This window comes from Nipponia nippon, unplaced genomic scaffold (genome assembly GCF_047370975.1).
Source record: "Nipponia nippon isolate SJK-2023a ecotype South Korea unplaced genomic scaffold, ASM4737097v1 scaffold_6, whole genome shotgun sequence".
In the NCBI taxonomy this organism is placed as follows: Eukaryota; Metazoa; Chordata; class Aves; order Pelecaniformes; family Threskiornithidae; genus Nipponia; species Nipponia nippon.
In genome coordinates this window covers 50,306,529-50,324,863 of record NW_028262380.1, presented here as the reverse complement: position 1 = coordinate 50,324,863, position 18,335 = coordinate 50,306,529, and the positions used below count along the sequence as shown (strand labels likewise).

The 18,335-nt window shown below is 60.0% G+C and overlaps 3 protein-coding genes across 3 annotated transcripts; all 3 read left to right on the top strand.

The window, feature by feature from the left end:
• The first annotated feature begins 4,053 nt into the window (after window positions 1-4,053).
• Window positions 4,054-5,310, top strand: LOC148051463 (inositol 1,4,5-trisphosphate receptor-interacting protein-like 1). The gene has a single exon (XM_087737700.1). The coding sequence runs from the start codon at window positions 4,054-4,056 to the stop codon at window positions 5,068-5,070; it is 1,017 nt and encodes a 338-aa protein (XP_087593826.1). The 3' UTR covers window positions 5,071-5,310.
• A 5,121-nt stretch (window positions 5,311-10,431) lies between these two features.
• On the top strand, window positions 10,432-11,688 carry LOC148051462 (inositol 1,4,5-trisphosphate receptor-interacting protein-like 1). The gene has a single exon (XM_087737702.1). It carries the CDS (start codon window positions 10,432-10,434, stop codon window positions 11,446-11,448), a length of 1,017 nt encoding a protein of 338 aa, XP_087593828.1. The 3' UTR covers window positions 11,449-11,688.
• Window positions 11,689-16,810: 5,122 nt separating this feature from the next.
• Window positions 16,811-18,067, top strand: LOC148051461 (inositol 1,4,5-trisphosphate receptor-interacting protein-like 1). The gene has a single exon (XM_087737701.1). The coding sequence runs from the start codon at window positions 16,811-16,813 to the stop codon at window positions 17,825-17,827; it is 1,017 nt and encodes a 338-aa protein (XP_087593827.1). The 3' UTR covers window positions 17,828-18,067.
• The last annotated feature ends 268 nt before the right edge of the window (window positions 18,068-18,335 follow it).

Here is an 18,335-nt window from a genome sequence, read left to right as displayed (position 1 = left end):
TGCCAGTCTGACCTCGGTGCCGGGGAGGGTTCTGGAGCAGATCATCTTGAGTGCCGTCACACGGCACGTACGGGACAACCAGGGGATTGGGCCCAGTCAGCGTGGGTTTATGAAAGGCAGGTCCTGCTTGACTAACGTGATCTCCTTCTAGGATGAGGTGACGCGCTTAGTGGATGAGGCAAAGGCTGTGGATGTTGTCTGCCTGGACTTTAGTAAAGCCTTTGACACCGTTTCCCACAGCATTCTCCTGGAGAAAGTGGCTGCTCATGGCTTGGGCGGGCGTACTCTTTGCTGGGTAAAATAGTGGCTGGATGGCCGGGCTCAAAGAGTTGTGGTGAATGGAGTGAAATCCAGTGAAATCCAGTTGGCAGCCGGTCACAGGTGGTGTTCCCTAGGGCTCAGTATTGGGGCCACTTCTGTTTAATACCTCTATCAATGATCTGGATGAGGGGATTGAGTGCACCCTCAGTAAGTCTGCAGATGAGACCAAGTTGGGCGGGAGTGTTGATCTGCTGGAGGGTAGGAAGGCTCTGCAGAGGGACCTGGGCAGGCTGGATCGATGGGTCATAGCTAATTGTATGAGGTTCAAAAAGGCTCAGCGCCGGGTCCTGCGCTTGGCTCACAACAAGCCCATGCAACGCTACAGGCCTGGGGAGGAGTGGCTGGAGAGCTGCCTGGTGGAAGAGGACCTGGGGGTGTTGGTCGACAGCTGGCTGAACGTGAGCCAGCGGTGTGTCCAGGTGGCCAAGAAGGCCAATGACATCCTGGCTTCTATCAGGAATAGCGTGGCCAGCAGGAATAGGGAGGTGGTCTTGTGCCCTGTACTCGGCACTGGTGAGGCCGCAGCACAAATCCTGTGTTCAGTTTTGGGCCCCTCACTACAGGAAGGACACTGAGGTGCTGGAGCGCATCCAAAGAAGGGCAAGGAAGCTGGTGAAGGGTCTAGAGCACAAGTCTTATGAGGAGCGGCTGAGGGAGCTTGGGTTGTTTAGCCTCGAGAGAAGGAGGCGCAGGAGAGACTGAAAGGAGGCTGCAGGGAGGTGGGGGTCGGTCTCTTCTGCCAAGTGACAAGCGATAGGACGAGAGGAAATGGCCTCAAGTTGCACCGCTTCACGGCATGCTCCCACTTACTGGGAGGACATCCCCTCCCTCTTTTTGCCTCCAGAAGACTTTGGACAGGAGGCGCGTGGGATGTACGGTTTTGCACAGGCCGAACTGACAGAAACATGGCACCCGTGTCAGTCTCGGCACGGATGCAGCAAGGCTAAAGAAAGCTTTTGGGGGGCCAGGGTCTCAAGGCGTGCACTCATGCAGTACGGGCCACGTTTCCGGGAGGCCCGATCCGCAGCGGAGCGCTCCAGCGTGGTGTAGAGGGGACTCTCCTGAACCGGGGAAACCTCAGGGGAGCAGAGAGACGTGGGCCCCGGCGTGGCCTCTCTGGCCCCCTCGCTTGCCCTCCGCCTCCGAGGTCTGCAGCTCTGCACCCGTATCCTGGTGGTCACAGGCTTTTGTACCCATGCCTGTGACCCTGAAGACTTCCTTTGCTCTCACACTGGTGGGGCCCAGGCGACAGTTTCGGACACTGGGATGGAGAATCTGCTCATCCCAGAGGCTGCCTGGGGAGTCTGTGCCATAGATCTGAGCAAACGAGGCATGGAGATGACACCGCTCAAGAGGAGCTCAGTATAACCAGCGTTTGGAGGATCTCCCCCGGTCCACCTGAAGATGACGTTGCAACTGAGGCTCCTGTTAGCACCTGTATCAGGATGGGACCACCCATCCTGTTGGAAAGAGTGGATCCCCTCTGGGACCTTTACGTGAAGCAAAGATGGCAATAAATTAGCTTGTTTTAACCAACCCTCTGTCTGTGAGTGTCTGTGCAACACTTTGTTGGGGAATGTGGGCAGGTAGCAGGTTGCTTTCTGCTCAGATGCAGAAGAAGCGGGGTGGCATCTTGAGGTTGCAGATGACACCAAGCTGGGCGGGAGTGTCGATCTGCTGGAGGGTAGGAAGGCTCTGCAGAGGGACCTGGGCAGGCTGGATCGATGGGCCAAGGCCAGCTGTATGAGGTTCAACAAGGCTCCGTGCCGGGTCCTGCGCTTGGCTCACAACAAGCCCATGCAACGCTACAGGCTTGGGGAGGAGTGGCAGGAGAACTGCCTGGTGGAAAAGGACCTGGGGGTGTTGGTCGACAGCTGGCTGAACGTGAGCCAGCGGTGTGCCCAGGTGGCCAAGAAGGCCAAGAGCATCCTGGCTCGTATCAGGAATAGTGTGGCCAGCAGGACCAGGGAGGTGATCTTCCGTCCTGTACTCGGCACTGGTGAGGCCGCACCACAAATTCTGTGTTCAGTTTTGGGCCCCTCACTACAGGATGGACACTGAGGAGCTGGAGCGCATCCAAAGAAGGGCAAGGAAGCTGATGAAGGGCCTAGGTCTTTTGAGGAGCAGCTGAGGGAACTGAGGTTGTTTAGCCTCGAGAGAAGGAGGCCCAGGGGAGACCTTATCGCTCTCTACAGCTACCTGAAAGGAGGCTGCAGGGAGGTGGGGGTCGCTCTCTTCTGCCAAGTGACAAGCGATAGGACGAGAGGAAATGGCCTCAAGTTGCACCGCTTCACGGCATGCTCCCACTTACTGGGAGGACATCCCCTCCCTCTTTTTGCCTCCAGAAGACTTTGGACAGGAGGCGCGTGGGATGTACGGTTCTGCACAGGCCGAACTGACAGAAACATGGCACCCGTGTCAGTCTCGGCACGGATGCAGCAAGGCTAAAGAAAGCTTTTGGGGGGCCAGGGTCTCAAGGCGTGCACTCATGCAGTACGGGCCACGTTTCCGGGAGGCCCGATCCGCAGCGGAGCGCTCCAGCGTGGTGTAGAGGGGACTCTCCTGAACCGGGGAAGCCTCAGGGGAGCAGAGAGACGTGGGCCCCGGCGTGGCCTCTCTGGCCCCCTCGCTTGCCCTTGCAAGGGGCAAGTTGGTAGCCAGAGACAGGAGCCACAGCATCTTTTCCACTTGCACCAGGGACACAATTTGCATTTGGCTTGATCGTCAGGGTTTGCAGGGCGAAGTCCAAGAAGGAAGGCCTGAGGAGAAGAGGGAAGAGGAGTTGTGTCTCTGCCCAAGGGCTCGTAGCTCTTCTTTTCAAGACAGCTCGGAGTCAGACCACCTGGCCCAGAAACCTTTGCACTTCTCTGCGTAAGTGGGGGACATCCTCGTCCCCGTTTTCATGTCTGTTATGGTTTTGGGGGGCATCTGCCCGCTTTATCCAAAGAGCCCCTGGGAGCTCGCTCCTGCCGGGCAGGTCTGTACTCGGTGTGTTGCCCGGGCCCCGCTGAGTCGGGCGGTGGGGTGGAAGGCTGGGGCTTGCCGTCTGGGTGATGCTGCTCTGGTGGCTGTGACAGCATAGAGGACAAGTCACAATGGGAGCTGTCCCCAGGGACATCTCCAGGCAGCCCCACTGCAGTCTGCCTTGGGCGATCGGTGAGTGCAGCGTGCCGGGGGAAGGCTGGGCTGGATGGTGGATGGGGCAGATGGCCAGGGGGTTTCTAAGGCGGAGCAAGAGCCGAGCCCCTCAGGTCAGGGCACGGTACCGCCCTCGGGGCAGGGAGCAGAGGTGCTCGGGGCTCCCAGCGGTGGCAGGTGCCCAGAGAGGCTTTGGGGATGTGCCGGGTGCCCGTGGCTCCGTGGGACACTGTTGTGTGGCAGGGATGGGGCCCCGGGACACTCTCCTCTGGTGTCCCTTGCCCTTTCACGGGGCACAGCCCAGCCAGGGGCTGGCCATCAGGGTGGCTTGGCCAGGATGGGCCCCATGCTGTCTCCAGCTAGGGCCTGCGGCCCCTTCAAGCCAGTCGACACCAGTGCCCCAACACTTTCCTGGCACAGCCTGTGGCTCCCACCCGGGCAGTGCTCGCAAACCCTGCCCTTGCTCCCTCCCACCTCCCTCACCCCCTCTCCTACCGGCCCCCGGCTCCAGGCGGCTCCTGCCCCGCTCCCCCAGCCCCGTGCTCTCTCTCACCCAGCCCTGCTCAGCCCCCTTTTCTCCCACCCCTCCAGGCCATGGCTTCGGCAGTCGCCCTCGTCCTGACTCTGCTGGCCATCCAGCAGGGGATGAACCGCGATCACCAGATCGATGTGGCTGCGGCTGAGCGGATGCAGCAGCGTGAAGAATATCTGCATCAGCAGATGGCTCGGCTGCTGCAGGAGGTTCAGCAGAGCAGGGCCGCGGAGGAAGCCACGCTCCTTTCCGTGTTGCAGCAGTGGCCGTTTTGGACCATTGCAGGAGCCCTGGTCCTGATCGCTGAGGTCAGCTGGCTGGCCAGGGAAATCAAGCTGACCTTCAACAGCCGCAGCGAGCACGACAGCTCGAGCACGGAGGAGGAGGATGACGACGATGAGCAGGAGGAGGAAGACTTCAGCGGCGCACACAATGTTGTCAGGTCTTTGGCTGTGTCCGCCCCATCGCCAATGCAGGGCCTGCCCGACACGTGCAAGGTGATGAAGAAGGTGGTGGATGACCTCCTCGGCGTCTGCCGACTGCTCTGCAAGGGGACTTCCATGCCACAGATGCACCCAGCTGTTGGCATGGGCGGCACCTATGAAGCCTGGGGTGTCCGCGACAACAACATCGTCTACTGCCTGCTCGTGTCCCTGCAGCCACCCCCCGGGCACTCTTTCAGCCTGGAGCCGCACACCACGGGGCAGCTGCCAGCAAGGCGCTCCAGCATCCACGTGGTGCTGGAGTGCATGTGCTCGAGGGAGCAGCTGCTGGGGAATACTCTGTGCTTTCTTCACCAGCCCGACGGCAAGCTGCGGTGCGATCAGAGCTCGTACCTGCTACGCACCCTCTGCACGCACTCCTGCTTAGACGTGGAGAAAATCGCCTGCTGGGCCCAGCTGTTGGTGAGATCAGCCTGGCTCCTGTTGCCTCAGTCGCACCACTGCCAGCTAACGGTGCTGCCTTCCTCCCAGTCCTGCAGGTTCCAGCTGATGAGCACGTCCAAGATGAAATTCTGCACTGACATGACTTTTGCAGTGCAGCAAGGCACCTCAGGCGCCTGCCTGAGCCTGGAGTAGGCAGAGGCCAGCTTTGCTAGCAGCACACCCTGGGCGGAGAGCTGCGCTGTTGTCGAGATGCGCTGTTGTCGAGATGCGCTGTTGTCGAGATGCGCTGTTGTCGAGATGCAGCTTTTCCGACCGACGGCGAGGCACACCCGGCAGGACAATTTCCACATCCGAGGTCTGCAGCTCTGCACCCGTATCCTGGTGGTCACAGGCTTTTGTACCCATGCCTGTGACCCTGAGGACTTCCTTTGCTCTCACACTGGTGGGGCCCAGGCGACAGTTTCGGACACTGGGATGGAGAATCTGCTCATCCCAGAGGCTGCCTGGGGAGTCTGTGCCATAGATCTGAGCAAACGAGGCATGGAGATGACACCGCTCAGGAGGAGCTCAGTATAACCAGCGTTTGGAGGATCTCCCCCGGTCCACCTGAAGATGGACTTGGGGCAAACCAACCCCTGGGAGCCCGAGAGCATTGTTGGGGAGCGATCCCCCGGGAAGGCGGACATCGTGGTCTCCAAGCGGTGAGCCCTCTGCACAGGGAACAAGCACCACGAGTGCAGAGCGGGGCTCTGGATGCTCTGCTTGCTGCAGCGGTGGGAGACTTGGGCACGAGCCAATGCAGAGCAGCAGCTGGAGAGCTGGAGGCAGAGCCAGGGCCAGCGCAGGAGGGAGGAGTGTCCTGCAGCACCGGTCACCTCCCCTCCTGCACCCCCTCATCCCCATTGGTAAACAGAGCCTCTTTTGGAACACCGATCTCTCATCAGCACAGCAAGGACAGAGACCCTGCCATGGAGAGACCCCATCCCGCCACAGGGATAGACACCATCACCCCCACATCAGTGTCACGAAGGCACCAAGAGCACCATCATGTCCACAGGCACAAAGGCCAGCACCCAGGGACCTGGTCCGTCTCCCAGGGTGGCAGAGCAGGAGTAAACCATCCACGGGCCACACCACCTTCTCTCACACGTGCACACTTTGAATTCCTTTGGCTGGCCTGCCTACAGTCACAGGCAGATAGAGCAAAGATACATCTAGGAGGTTCCTGGCGTGTGTGGAAGATGATAACTTCCTGACACAGCTGGTGAGGGAGCCAAGTGGGGAAGGCCTGTTGTTTGCGAACGGAGAAGGACTGGTGGGTGATGTGGTGGTCGGAGGCAGTCTCGGGCACAGCGATCACAAAATGATAGAGTTTTCGATTCTCAGAGAAGTAAGGAGGGGGTCAGCAGAACTGCTGCTACTTTGGGCTTGTGGAGGGCAGACAAATGTGATGCCCGTCTACAGGAAGGGCTGGAAGGAGGACCCGGGTAACTCCAGGCCTGCCAGTCTGACCTCGGTGCCGGGGAGGGTTCTGGAGCAGATCATCTTGAGTGCCGTCACACGGCACGTACGGGACAACCAGGGGATTGGGCCCAGTCAGCGTGGGTTTATGAAAGGCAGGTCCTGCTTGACTAACGTGATCTCCTTCTAGGATGAGGTGACGCGCTTAGTGGATGAGGCAAAGGCTGTGGATGTTGTCTGCCTGGACTTTAGTAAAGCCTTTGACACCGTTTCCCACAGCATTCTCCTGGAGAAAGTGGCTGCTCATGGCTTGGGCGGGCGTACTCTTTGCTGGGTAAAATAGTGGCTGGATGGCCGGGCTCAAAGAGTTGTGGTGAATGGAGTGAAATCCAGTGAAATCCAGTTGGCAGCCGGTCACAGGTGGTGTTCCCTAGGGCTCAGTATTGGGGCCACTTCTGTTTAATACCTCTATCAATGATCTGGATGAGGGGATTGAGTGCACCCTCAGTAAGTCTGCAGATGAGACCAAGTTGGGCGGGAGTGTTGATCTGCTGGAGGGTAGGAAGGCTCTGCAGAGGGACCTGGGCAGGCTGGATCGATGGGTCATAGCTAATTGTATGAGGTTCAAAAAGGCTCAGCGCCGGGTCCTGCGCTTGGCTCACAACAAGCCCATGCAACGCTACAGGCCTGGGGAGGAGTGGCTGGAGAGCTGCCTGGTGGAAGAGGACCTGGGGGTGTTGGTCGACAGCTGGCTGAACGTGAGCCAGCGGTGTGTCCAGGTGGCCAAGAAGGCCAATGACATCCTGGCTTCTATCAGGAATAGCGTGGCCAGCAGGAATAGGGAGGTGGTCTTGTGCCCTGTACTCGGCACTGGTGAGGCCGCAGCACAAATCCTGTGTTCAGTTTTGGGCCCCTCACTACAGGAAGGACACTGAGGTGCTGGAGCGCATCCAAAGAAGGGCAAGGAAGCTGGTGAAGGGTCTAGAGCACAAGTCTTATGAGGAGCGGCTGAGGGAGCTTGGGTTGTTTAGCCTCGAGAGAAGGAGGCGCAGGAGAGACTGAAAGGAGGCTGCAGGGAGGTGGGGGTCGGTCTCTTCTGCCAAGTGACAAGCGATAGGACGAGAGGAAATGGCCTCAAGTTGCACCGCTTCACGGCATGCTCCCACTTACTGGGAGGACATCCCCTCCCTCTTTTTGCCTCCAGAAGACTTTGGACAGGAGGCGCGTGGGATGTACGGTTTTGCACAGGCCGAACTGACAGAAACATGGCACCCGTGTCAGTCTCGGCACGGATGCAGCAAGGCTAAAGAAAGCTTTTGGGGGGCCAGGGTCTCAAGGCGTGCACTCATGCAGTACGGGCCACGTTTCCGGGAGGCCCGATCCGCAGCGGAGCGCTCCAGCGTGGTGTAGAGGGGACTCTCCTGAACCGGGGAAACCTCAGGGGAGCAGAGAGACGTGGGCCCCGGCGTGGCCTCTCTGGCCCCCTCGCTTGCCCTCCGCCTCCGAGGTCTGCAGCTCTGCACCCGTATCCTGGTGGTCACAGGCTTTTGTACCCATGCCTGTGACCCTGAAGACTTCCTTTGCTCTCACACTGGTGGGGCCCAGGCGACAGTTTCGGACACTGGGATGGAGAATCTGCTCATCCCAGAGGCTGCCTGGGGAGTCTGTGCCATAGATCTGAGCAAACGAGGCATGGAGATGACACCGCTCAAGAGGAGCTCAGTATAACCAGCGTTTGGAGGATCTCCCCCGGTCCACCTGAAGATGACGTTGCAACTGAGGCTCCTGTTAGCACCTGTATCAGGATGGGACCACCCATCCTGTTGGAAAGAGTGGATCCCCTCTGGGACCTTTACGTGAAGCAAAGATGGCAATAAATTAGCTTGTTTTAACCAACCCTCTGTCTGTGAGTGTCTGTGCAACACTTTGTTGGGGAATGTGGGCAGGTAGCAGGTTGCTTTCTGCTCAGATGCAGAAGAAGCGGGGGGGCATCTTGAGGTTGCAGATGACACCAAGCTGGGCGGGAGTGTCGATCTGCTGGAGGGTAGGAAGGCTCTGCAGAGGGACCTGGGCAGGCTGGATCGATGGGCCAAGGCCAGCTGTATGAGGTTCAACAAGGCTCCGTGCCGGGTCCTGCGCTTGGCTCACAACAAGCCCATGCAACGCTACAGGCTTGGGGAGGAGTGGCAGGAGAACTGCCTGGTGGAAAAGGACCTGGGGGTGTTGGTCGACAGCTGGCTGAACGTGAGCCAGCGGTGTGCCCAGGTGGCCAAGAAGGCCAAGAGCATCCTGGCTCGTATCAGGAATAGTGTGGCCAGCAGGACCAGGGAGGTGATCTTCCGTCCTGTACTCGGCACTGGTGAGGCCGCACCACAAATTCTGTGTTCAGTTTTGGGCCCCTCACTACAGGATGGACACTGAGGAGCTGGAGCGCATCCAAAGAAGGGCAAGGAAGCTGATGAAGGGCCTAGGTCTTTTGAGGAGCAGCTGAGGGAACTGAGGTTGTTTAGCCTCGAGAGAAGGAGGCCCAGGGGAGACCTTATCGCTCTCTACAGCTACCTGAAAGGAGGCTGCAGGGAGGTGGGGGTCGGTCTCTTCTGCCAAGTGACAAGCGATAGGACGAGAGGAAATGGCCTCAAGTTGCACCGCTTCACGGCATGCTCCCACTTACTGGGAGGACATCCCCTCCCTCTTTTTGCCTCCAGAAGACTTTGGACAGGAGGCGCGTGGGATGTACGGTTCTGCACAGGCCGAACTGACAGAAACATGGCACCCGTGTCAGTCTCGGCACGGATGCAGCAAGGCTAAAGAAAGCTTTTGGGGGGCCAGGGTCTCAAGGCGTGCACTCATGCAGTACGGGCCACGTTTCCGGGAGGCCCGATCCGCAGCGGAGCGCTCCAGCGTGGTGTAGAGGGGACTCTCCTGAACCGGGGAAGCCTCAGGGGAGCAGAGAGACGTGGGCCCCGGCGTGGCCTCTCTGGCCCCCTCGCTTGCCCTTGCAAGGGGCAAGTTGGTAGCCAGAGACAGGAGCCACAGCATCTTTTCCACTTGCACCAGGGACACAATTTGCATTTGGCTTGATCGTCAGGGTTTGCAGGGCGAAGTCCAAGAAGGAAGGCCTGAGGAGAAGAGGGAAGAGGAGTTGTGTCTCTGCCCAAGGGCTCGTAGCTCTTCTTTTCAAGACAGCTCGGAGTCAGACCACCTGGCCCAGAAACCTTTGCACTTCTCTGCGTAAGTGGGGGACATCCTCGTCCCCGTTTTCATGTCTGTTATGGTTTTGGGGGGCATCTGCCCGCTTTATCCAAAGAGCCCCTGGGAGCTCGCTCCTGCCGGGCAGGTCTGTACTCGGTGTGTTGCCCGGGCCCCGCTGAGTCGGGCGGTGGGGTGGAAGGCTGGGGCTTGCCGTCTGGGTGATGCTGCTCTGGTGGCTGTGACAGCATAGAGGACAAGTCACAATGGGAGCTGTCCCCAGGGACATCTCCAGGCAGCCCCACTGCAGTCTGCCTTGGGCGATCGGTGAGTGCAGCGTGCCGGGGGAAGGCTGGGCTGGATGGTGGATGGGGCAGATGGCCAGGGGGTTTCTAAGGCGGAGCAAGAGCCGAGCCCCTCAGGTCAGGGCACGGTACCGCCCTCGGGGCAGGGAGCAGAGGTGCTCGGGGCTCCCAGCGGTGGCAGGTGCCCAGAGAGGCTTTGGGGATGTGCCGGGTGCCCGTGGCTCCGTGGGACACTGTTGTGTGGCAGGGATGGGGCCCCGGGACACTCTCCTCTGGTGTCCCTTGCCCTTTCACGGGGCACAGCCCAGCCAGGGGCTGGCCATCAGGGTGGCTTGGCCAGGATGGGCCCCATGCTGTCTCCAGCTAGGGCCTGCGGCCCCTTCAAGCCAGTCGACACCAGTGCCCCAACACTTTCCTGGCACAGCCTGTGGCTCCCACCCGGGCAGTGCTCGCAAACCCTGCCCTTGCTCCCTCCCACCTCCCTCACCCCCTCTCCTACCGGCCCCCGGCTCCAGGCGGCTCCTGCCCCGCTCCCCCAGCCCCGTGCTCTCTCTCACCCAGCCCTGCTCAGCCCCCTTTTCTCCCACCCCTCCAGGCCATGGCTTCGGCAGTCGCCCTCGTCCTGACTCTGCTGGCCATCCAGCAGGGGATGAACCGCGATCACCAGATCGATGTGGCTGCGGCTGAGCGGATGCAGCAGCGTGAAGAATATCTGCATCAGCAGATGGCTCGGCTGCTGCAGGAGGTTCAGCAGAGCAGGGCCGCGGAGGAAGCCACGCTCCTTTCCGTGTTGCAGCAGTGGCCGTTTTGGACCATTGCAGGAGCCCTGGTCCTGATCGCTGAGGTCAGCTGGCTGGCCAGGGAAATCAAGCTGACCTTCAACAGCCGCAGCGAGCACGACAGCTCGAGCACGGAGGAGGAGGATGACGACGATGAGCAGGAGGAGGAAGACTTCAGCGGCGCACACAATGTTGTCAGGTCTTTGGCTGTGTCCGCCCCATCGCCAATGCAGGGCCTGCCCGACACGTGCAAGGTGATGAAGAAGGTGGTGGATGACCTCCTCGGCGTCTGCCGACTGCTCTGCAAGGGGACTTCCATGCCACAGATGCACCCAGCTGTTGGCATGGGCGGCACCTATGAAGCCTGGGGTGTCCGCGACAACAACATCGTCTACTGCCTGCTCGTGTCCCTGCAGCCACCCCCCGGGCACTCTTTCAGCCTGGAGCCGCACACCACGGGGCAGCTGCCAGCAAGGCGCTCCAGCATCCACGTGGTGCTGGAGTGCATGTGCTCGAGGGAGCAGCTGCTGGGGAATACTCTGTGCTTTCTTCACCAGCCCGACGGCAAGCTGCGGTGCGATCAGAGCTCGTACCTGCTACGCACCCTCTGCACGCACTCCTGCTTAGACGTGGAGAAAATCGCCTGCTGGGCCCAGCTGTTGGTGAGATCAGCCTGGCTCCTGTTGCCTCAGTCGCACCACTGCCAGCTAACGGTGCTGCCTTCCTCCCAGTCCTGCAGGTTCCAGCTGATGAGCACGTCCAAGATGAAATTCTGCACTGACATGACTTTTGCAGTGCAGCAAGGCACCTCAGGCGCCTGCCTGAGCCTGGAGTAGGCAGAGGCCAGCTTTGCTAGCAGCACACCCTGGGCGGAGAGCTGCGCTGTTGTCGAGATGCGCTGTTGTCGAGATGCGCTGTTGTCGAGATGCGCTGTTGTCGAGATGCAGCTTTTCCGACCGACGGCGAGGCACACCCGGCAGGACAATTTCCACATCCGAGGTCTGCAGCTCTGCACCCGTATCCTGGTGGTCACAGGCTTTTGTACCCATGCCTGTGACCCTGAGGACTTCCTTTGCTCTCACACTGGTGGGGCCCAGGCGACAGTTTCGGACACTGGGATGGAGAATCTGCTCATCCCAGAGGCTGCCTGGGGAGTCTGTGCCATAGATCTGAGCAAACGAGGCATGGAGATGACACCGCTCAGGAGGAGCTCAGTATAACCAGCGTTTGGAGGATCTCCCCCGGTCCACCTGAAGATGGACTTGGGGCAAACCAACCCCTGGGAGCCCGAGAGCATTGTTGGGGAGCGATCCCCCGGGAAGGCGGACATCGTGGTCTCCAAGCGGTGAGCCCTCTGCACAGGGAACAAGCACCACGAGTGCAGAGCGGGGCTCTGGATGCTCTGCTTGCTGCAGCGGTGGGAGACTTGGGCACGAGCCAATGCAGAGCAGCAGCTGGAGAGCTGGAGGCAGAGCCAGGGCCAGCGCAGGAGGGAGGAGTGTCCTGCAGCACCGGTCACCTCCCCTCCTGCACCCCCTCATCCCCATTGGTAAACAGAGCCTCTTTTGGAACACCGATCTCTCATCAGCACAGCAAGGACAGAGACCCTGCCATGGAGAGACCCCATCCCGCCACAGGGATAGACACCATCACCCCCACATCAGTGTCACGAAGGCACCAAGAGCACCATCATGTCCACAGGCACAAAGGCCAGCACCCAGGGACCTGGTCCGTCTCCCAGGGTGGCAGAGCAGGAGTAAACCATCCACGGGCCACACCACCTTCTCTCACACGTGCACACTTTGAATTCCTTTGGCTGGCCTGCCTACAGTCACAGGCAGATAGAGCAAAGATACATCTAGGAGGTTCCTGGCGTGTGTGGAAGATGATAACTTCCTGACACAGCTGGTGAGGGAGCCAAGTGGGGAAGGCCTGTTGTTTGCGAACGGAGAAGGACTGGTGGGTGATGTGGTGGTCGGAGGCAGTCTCGGGCACAGCGATCACAAAATGATAGAGTTTTCGATTCTCAGAGAAGTAAGGAGGGGGGTCAGCAGAACTGCTGCTACTTTGGGCTTGTGGAGGGCAGACAAATGTGATGCCCGTCTACAGGAAGGGCTGGAAGGAGGACCCGGGTAACTCCAGGCCTGCCAGTCTGACCTCGGTGCCGGGGAGGGTTCTGGAGCAGATCATCTTGAGTGCCGTCACACGGCACGTACGGGACAACCAGGGGATTGGGCCCAGTCAGCGTGGGTTTATGAAAGGCAGGTCCTGCTTGACTAACGTGATCTCCTTCTAGGATGAGGTGACGCGCTTAGTGGATGAGGGAAAGGCTGTGGATGTTGTCTGCCTGGACTTTAGTAAAGCCTTTGACACCGTTTCCCACAGCATTCTCCTGGAGAAAGTGGCTGCTCATGGCTTGGGCGGGCGTACTCTTTGCTGGGTAAAATAGTGGCTGGATGGCCGGGCTCAAAGAGTTGTGGTGAATGGAGTGAAATCCAGTGAAATCCAGTTGGCAGCCGGTCACAGGTGGTGTTCCCTAGGGCTCAGTATTGGGGCCACTTCTGTTTAATACCTCTATCAATGATCTGGATGAGGGGATTGAGTGCACCCTCAGTAAGTCTGCAGATGAGACCAAGTTGGGCGGGAGTGTTGATCTGCTGGAGGGTAGGAAGGCTCTGCAGAGGGACCTGGGCAGGCTGGATCGATGGGTCATAGCTAATTGTATGAGGTTCAAAAAGGCTCAGCGCCGGGTCCTGCGCTTGGCTCACAACAAGCCCATGCAACGCTACAGGCCTGGGGAGGAGTGGCTGGAGAGCTGCCTGGTGGAAGAGGACCTGGGGGTGTTGGTCGACAGCTGGCTGAACGTGAGCCAGCGGTGTGTCCAGGTGGCCAAGAAGGCCAATGACATCCTGGCTTCTATCAGGAATAGCGTGGCCAGCAGGAATAGGGAGGTGGTCTTGTGCCCTGTACTCGGCACTGGTGAGGCCGCAGCACAAATCCTGTGTTCAGTTTTGGGCCCCTCACTACAGGAAGGACACTGAGGTGCTGGAGCGCATCCAAAGAAGGGCAAGGAAGCTGGTGAAGGGTCTAGAGCACAAGTCTTATGAGGAGCGGCTGAGGGAGCTTGGGTTGTTTAGCCTCGAGAGAAGGAGGCGCAGGAGAGACTGAAAGGAGGCTGCAGGGAGGTGGGGGTCGGTCTCTTCTGCCAAGTGACAAGCGATAGGACGAGAGGAAATGGCCTCAAGTTGCACCGCTTCACGGCATGCTCCCACTTACTGGGAGGACATCCCCTCCCTCTTTTTGCCTCCAGAAGACTTTGGACAGGAGGCGCGTGGGATGTACGGTTTTGCACAGGCCGAACTGACAGAAACATGGCACCCGTGTCAGTCTCGGCACGGATGCAGCAAGGCTAAAGAAAGCTTTTGGGGGGCCAGGGTCTCAAGGCGTGCACTCATGCAGTACGGGCCACGTTTCCGGGAGGCCCGATCCGCAGCGGAGCGCTCCAGCGTGGTGTAGAGGGGACTCTCCTGAACCGGGGAAACCTCAGGGGAGCAGAGAGACGTGGGCCCCGGCGTGGCCTCTCTGGCCCCCTCGCTTGCCCTCCGCCTCCGAGGTCTGCAGCTCTGCACCCGTATCCTGGTGGTCACAGGCTTTTGTACCCATGCCTGTGACCCTGAAGACTTCCTTTGCTCTCACACTGGTGGGGCCCAGGCGACAGTTTCGGACACTGGGATGGAGAATCTGCTCATCCCAGAGGCTGCCTGGGGAGTCTGTGCCATAGATCTGAGCAAACGAGGCATGGAGATGACACCGCTCAAGAGGAGCTCAGTATAACCAGCGTTTGGAGGATCTCCCCCGGTCCACCTGAAGATGACGTTGCAACTGAGGCTCCTGTTAGCACCTGTATCAGGATGGGACCACCCATCCTGTTGGAAAGAGTGGATCCCCTCTGGGACCTTTACGTGAAGCAAAGATGGCAATAAATTAGCTTGTTTTAACCAACCCTCTGTCTGTGAGTGTCTGTGCAACACTTTGTTGGGGAATGTGGGCAGGTAGCAGGTTGCTTTCTGCTCAGATGCAGAAGAAGCGGGGTGGCATCTTGAGGTTGCAGATGACACCAAGCTGGGCGGGAGTGTCGATCTGCTGGAGGGTAGGAAGGCTCTGCAGAGGGACCTGGGCAGGCTGGATCGATGGGCCAAGGCCAGCTGTATGAGGTTCAACAAGGCTCCGTGCCGGGTCCTGCGCTTGGCTCACAACAAGCCCATGCAACGCTACAGGCTTGGGGAGGAGTGGCAGGAGAACTGCCTGGTGGAAAAGGACCTGGGGGTGTTGGTCGACAGCTGGCTGAACGTGAGCCAGCGGTGTGCCCAGGTGGCCAAGAAGGCCAAGAGCATCCTGGCTCGTATCAGGAATAGTGTGGCCAGCAGGACCAGGGAGGTGATCTTCCGTCCTGTACTCGGCACTGGTGAGGCCGCACCACAAATTCTGTGTTCAGTTTTGGGCCCCTCACTACAGGATGGACACTGAGGAGCTGGAGCGCATCCAAAGAAGGGCAAGGAAGCTGATGAAGGGCCTAGGTCTTTTGAGGAGCAGCTGAGGGAACTGAGGTTGTTTAGCCTCGAGAGAAGGAGGCCCAGGGGAGACCTTATCGCTCTCTACAGCTACCTGAAAGGAGGCTGCAGGGAGGTGGGGGTCGCTCTCTTCTGCCAAGTGACAAGCGATAGGACGAGAGGAAATGGCCTCAAGTTGCACCGCTTCACGGCATGCTCCCACTTACTGGGAGGACATCCCCTCCCTCTTTTTGCCTCCAGAAGACTTTGGACAGGAGGCGCGTGGGATGTACGGTTCTGCACAGGCCGAACTGACAGAAACATGGCACCCGTGTCAGTCTCGGCACGGATGCAGCAAGGCTAAAGAAAGCTTTTGGGGGGCCAGGGTCTCAAGGCGTGCACTCATGCAGTACGGGCCACGTTTCCGGGAGGCCCGATCCGCAGCGGAGCGCTCCAGCGTGGTGTAGAGGGGACTCTCCTGAACCGGGGAAGCCTCAGGGGAGCAGAGAGACGTGGGCCCCGGCGTGGCCTCTCTGGCCCCCTCGCTTGCCCTTGCAAGGGGCAAGTTGGTAGCCAGAGACAGGAGCCACAGCATCTTTTCCACTTGCACCAGGGACACAATTTGCATTTGGCTTGATCGTCAGGGTTTGCAGGGCGAAGTCCAAGAAGGAAGGCCTGAGGAGAAGAGGGAAGAGGAGTTGTGTCTCTGCCCAAGGGCTCGTAGCTCTTCTTTTCAAGACAGCTCGGAGTCAGACCACCTGGCCCAGAAACCTTTGCACTTCTCTGCGTAAGTGGGGGACATCCTCGTCCCCGTTTTCATGTCTGTTATGGTTTTGGGGGGCATCTGCCCGCTTTATCCAAAGAGCCCCTGGGAGCTCGCTCCTGCCGGGCAGGTCTGTACTCGGTGTGTTGCCCGGGCCCCGCTGAGTCGGGCGGTGGGGTGGAAGGCTGGGGCTTGCCGTCTGGGTGATGCTGCTCTGGTGGCTGTGACAGCATAGAGGACAAGTCACAATGGGAGCTGTCCCCAGGGACATCTCCAGGCAGCCCCACTGCAGTCTGCCTTGGGCGATCGGTGAGTGCAGCGTGCCGGGGGAAGGCTGGGCTGGATGGTGGATGGGGCAGATGGCCAGGGGGTTTCTAAGGCGGAGCAAGAGCCGAGCCCCTCAGGTCAGGGCACGGTACCGCCCTCGGGGCAGGGAGCAGAGGTGCTCGGGGCTCCCAGCGGTGGCAGGTGCCCAGAGAGGCTTTGGGGATGTGCCGGGTGCCCGTGGCTCCGTGGGACACTGTTGTGTGGCAGGGATGGGGCCCCGGGACACTCTCCTCTGGTGTCCCTTGCCCTTTCACGGGGCACAGCCCAGCCAGGGGCTGGCCATCAGGGTGGCTTGGCCAGGATGGGCCCCATGCTGTCTCCAGCTAGGGCCTGCGGCCCCTTCAAGCCAGTCGACACCAGTGCCCCAACACTTTCCTGGCACAGCCTGTGGCTCCCACCCGGGCAGTGCTCGCAAACCCTGCCCTTGCTCCCTCCCACCTCCCTCACCCCCTCTCCTACCGGCCCCCGGCTCCAGGCGGCTCCTGCCCCGCTCCCCCAGCCCCGTGCTCTCTCTCACCCAGCCCTGCTCAGCCCCCTTTTCTCCCACCCCTCCAGGCCATGGCTTCGGCAGTCGCCCTCGTCCTGACTCTGCTGGCCATCCAGCAGGGGATGAACCGCGATCACCAGATCGATGTGGCTGCGGCTGAGCGGATGCAGCAGCGTGAAGAATATCTGCATCAGCAGATGGCTCGGCTGCTGCAGGAGGTTCAGCAGAGCAGGGCCGCGGAGGAAGCCACGCTCCTTTCCGTGTTGCAGCAGTGGCCGTTTTGGACCATTGCAGGAGCCCTGGTCCTGATCGCTGAGGTCAGCTGGCTGGCCAGGGAAATCAAGCTGACCTTCAACAGCCGCAGCGAGCACGACAGCTCGAGCACGGAGGAGGAGGATGACGACGATGAGCAGGAGGAGGAAGACTTCAGCGGCGCACACAATGTTGTCAGGTCTTTGGCTGTGTCCGCCCCATCGCCAATGCAGGGCCTGCCCGACACGTGCAAGGTGATGAAGAAGGTGGTGGATGACCTCCTCGGCGTCTGCCGACTGCTCTGCAAGGGGACTTCCATGCCACAGATGCACCCAGCTGTTGGCATGGGCGGCACCTATGAAGCCTGGGGTGTCCGCGACAACAACATCGTCTACTGCCTGCTCGTGTCCCTGCAGCCACCCCCCGGGCACTCTTTCAGCCTGGAGCCGCACACCACGGGGCAGCTGCCAGCAAGGCGCTCCAGCATCCACGTGGTGCTGGAGTGCATGTGCTCGAGGGAGCAGCTGCTGGGGAATACTCTGTGCTTTCTTCACCAGCCCGACGGCAAGCTGCGGTGCGATCAGAGCTCGTACCTGCTACGCACCCTCTGCACGCACTCCTGCTTAGACGTGGAGAAAATCGCCTGCTGGGCCCAGCTGTTGGTGAGATCAGCCTGGCTCCTGTTGCCTCAGTCGCACCACTGCCAGCTAACGGTGCTGCCTTCCTCCCAGTCCTGCAGGTTCCAGCTGATGAGCACGTCCAAGATGAAATTCTGCACTGACATGACTTTTGCAGTGCAGCAAGGCACCTCAGGCGCCTGCCTGAGCCTGGAGTAGGCAGAGGCCAGCTTTGCTAGCAGCACACCCTGGGCGGAGAGCTGCGCTGTTGTCGAGATGCGCTGTTGTCGAGATGCGCTGTTGTCGAGATGCGCTGTTGTCGAGATGCAGCTTTTCCGACCGACGGCGAGGCACACCCGGCAGGACAATTTCCACATCCGAGGTCTGCAGCTCTGCACCCGTATCCTGGTGGTCACAGGCTTTTGTACCCATGCCTGTGACCCTGAGGACTTCCTTTGCTCTCACACTGGTGGGGCCCAGGCGACAGTTTCGGACACTGGGATGGAGAATCTGCTCATCCCAGAGGCTGCCTGGGGAGTCTGTGCCATAGATCTGAGCAAACGAGGCATGGAGATGACACCGCTCAGGAGGAGCTCAGTATAACCAGCGTTTGGAGGATCTCCCCCGGTCCACCTGAAGATGGACTTGGGGCAAACCAACCCCTGGGAGCCCGAGAGCATTGTTGGGGAGCGATCCCCCGGGAAGGCGGACATCGTGGTCTCCAAGC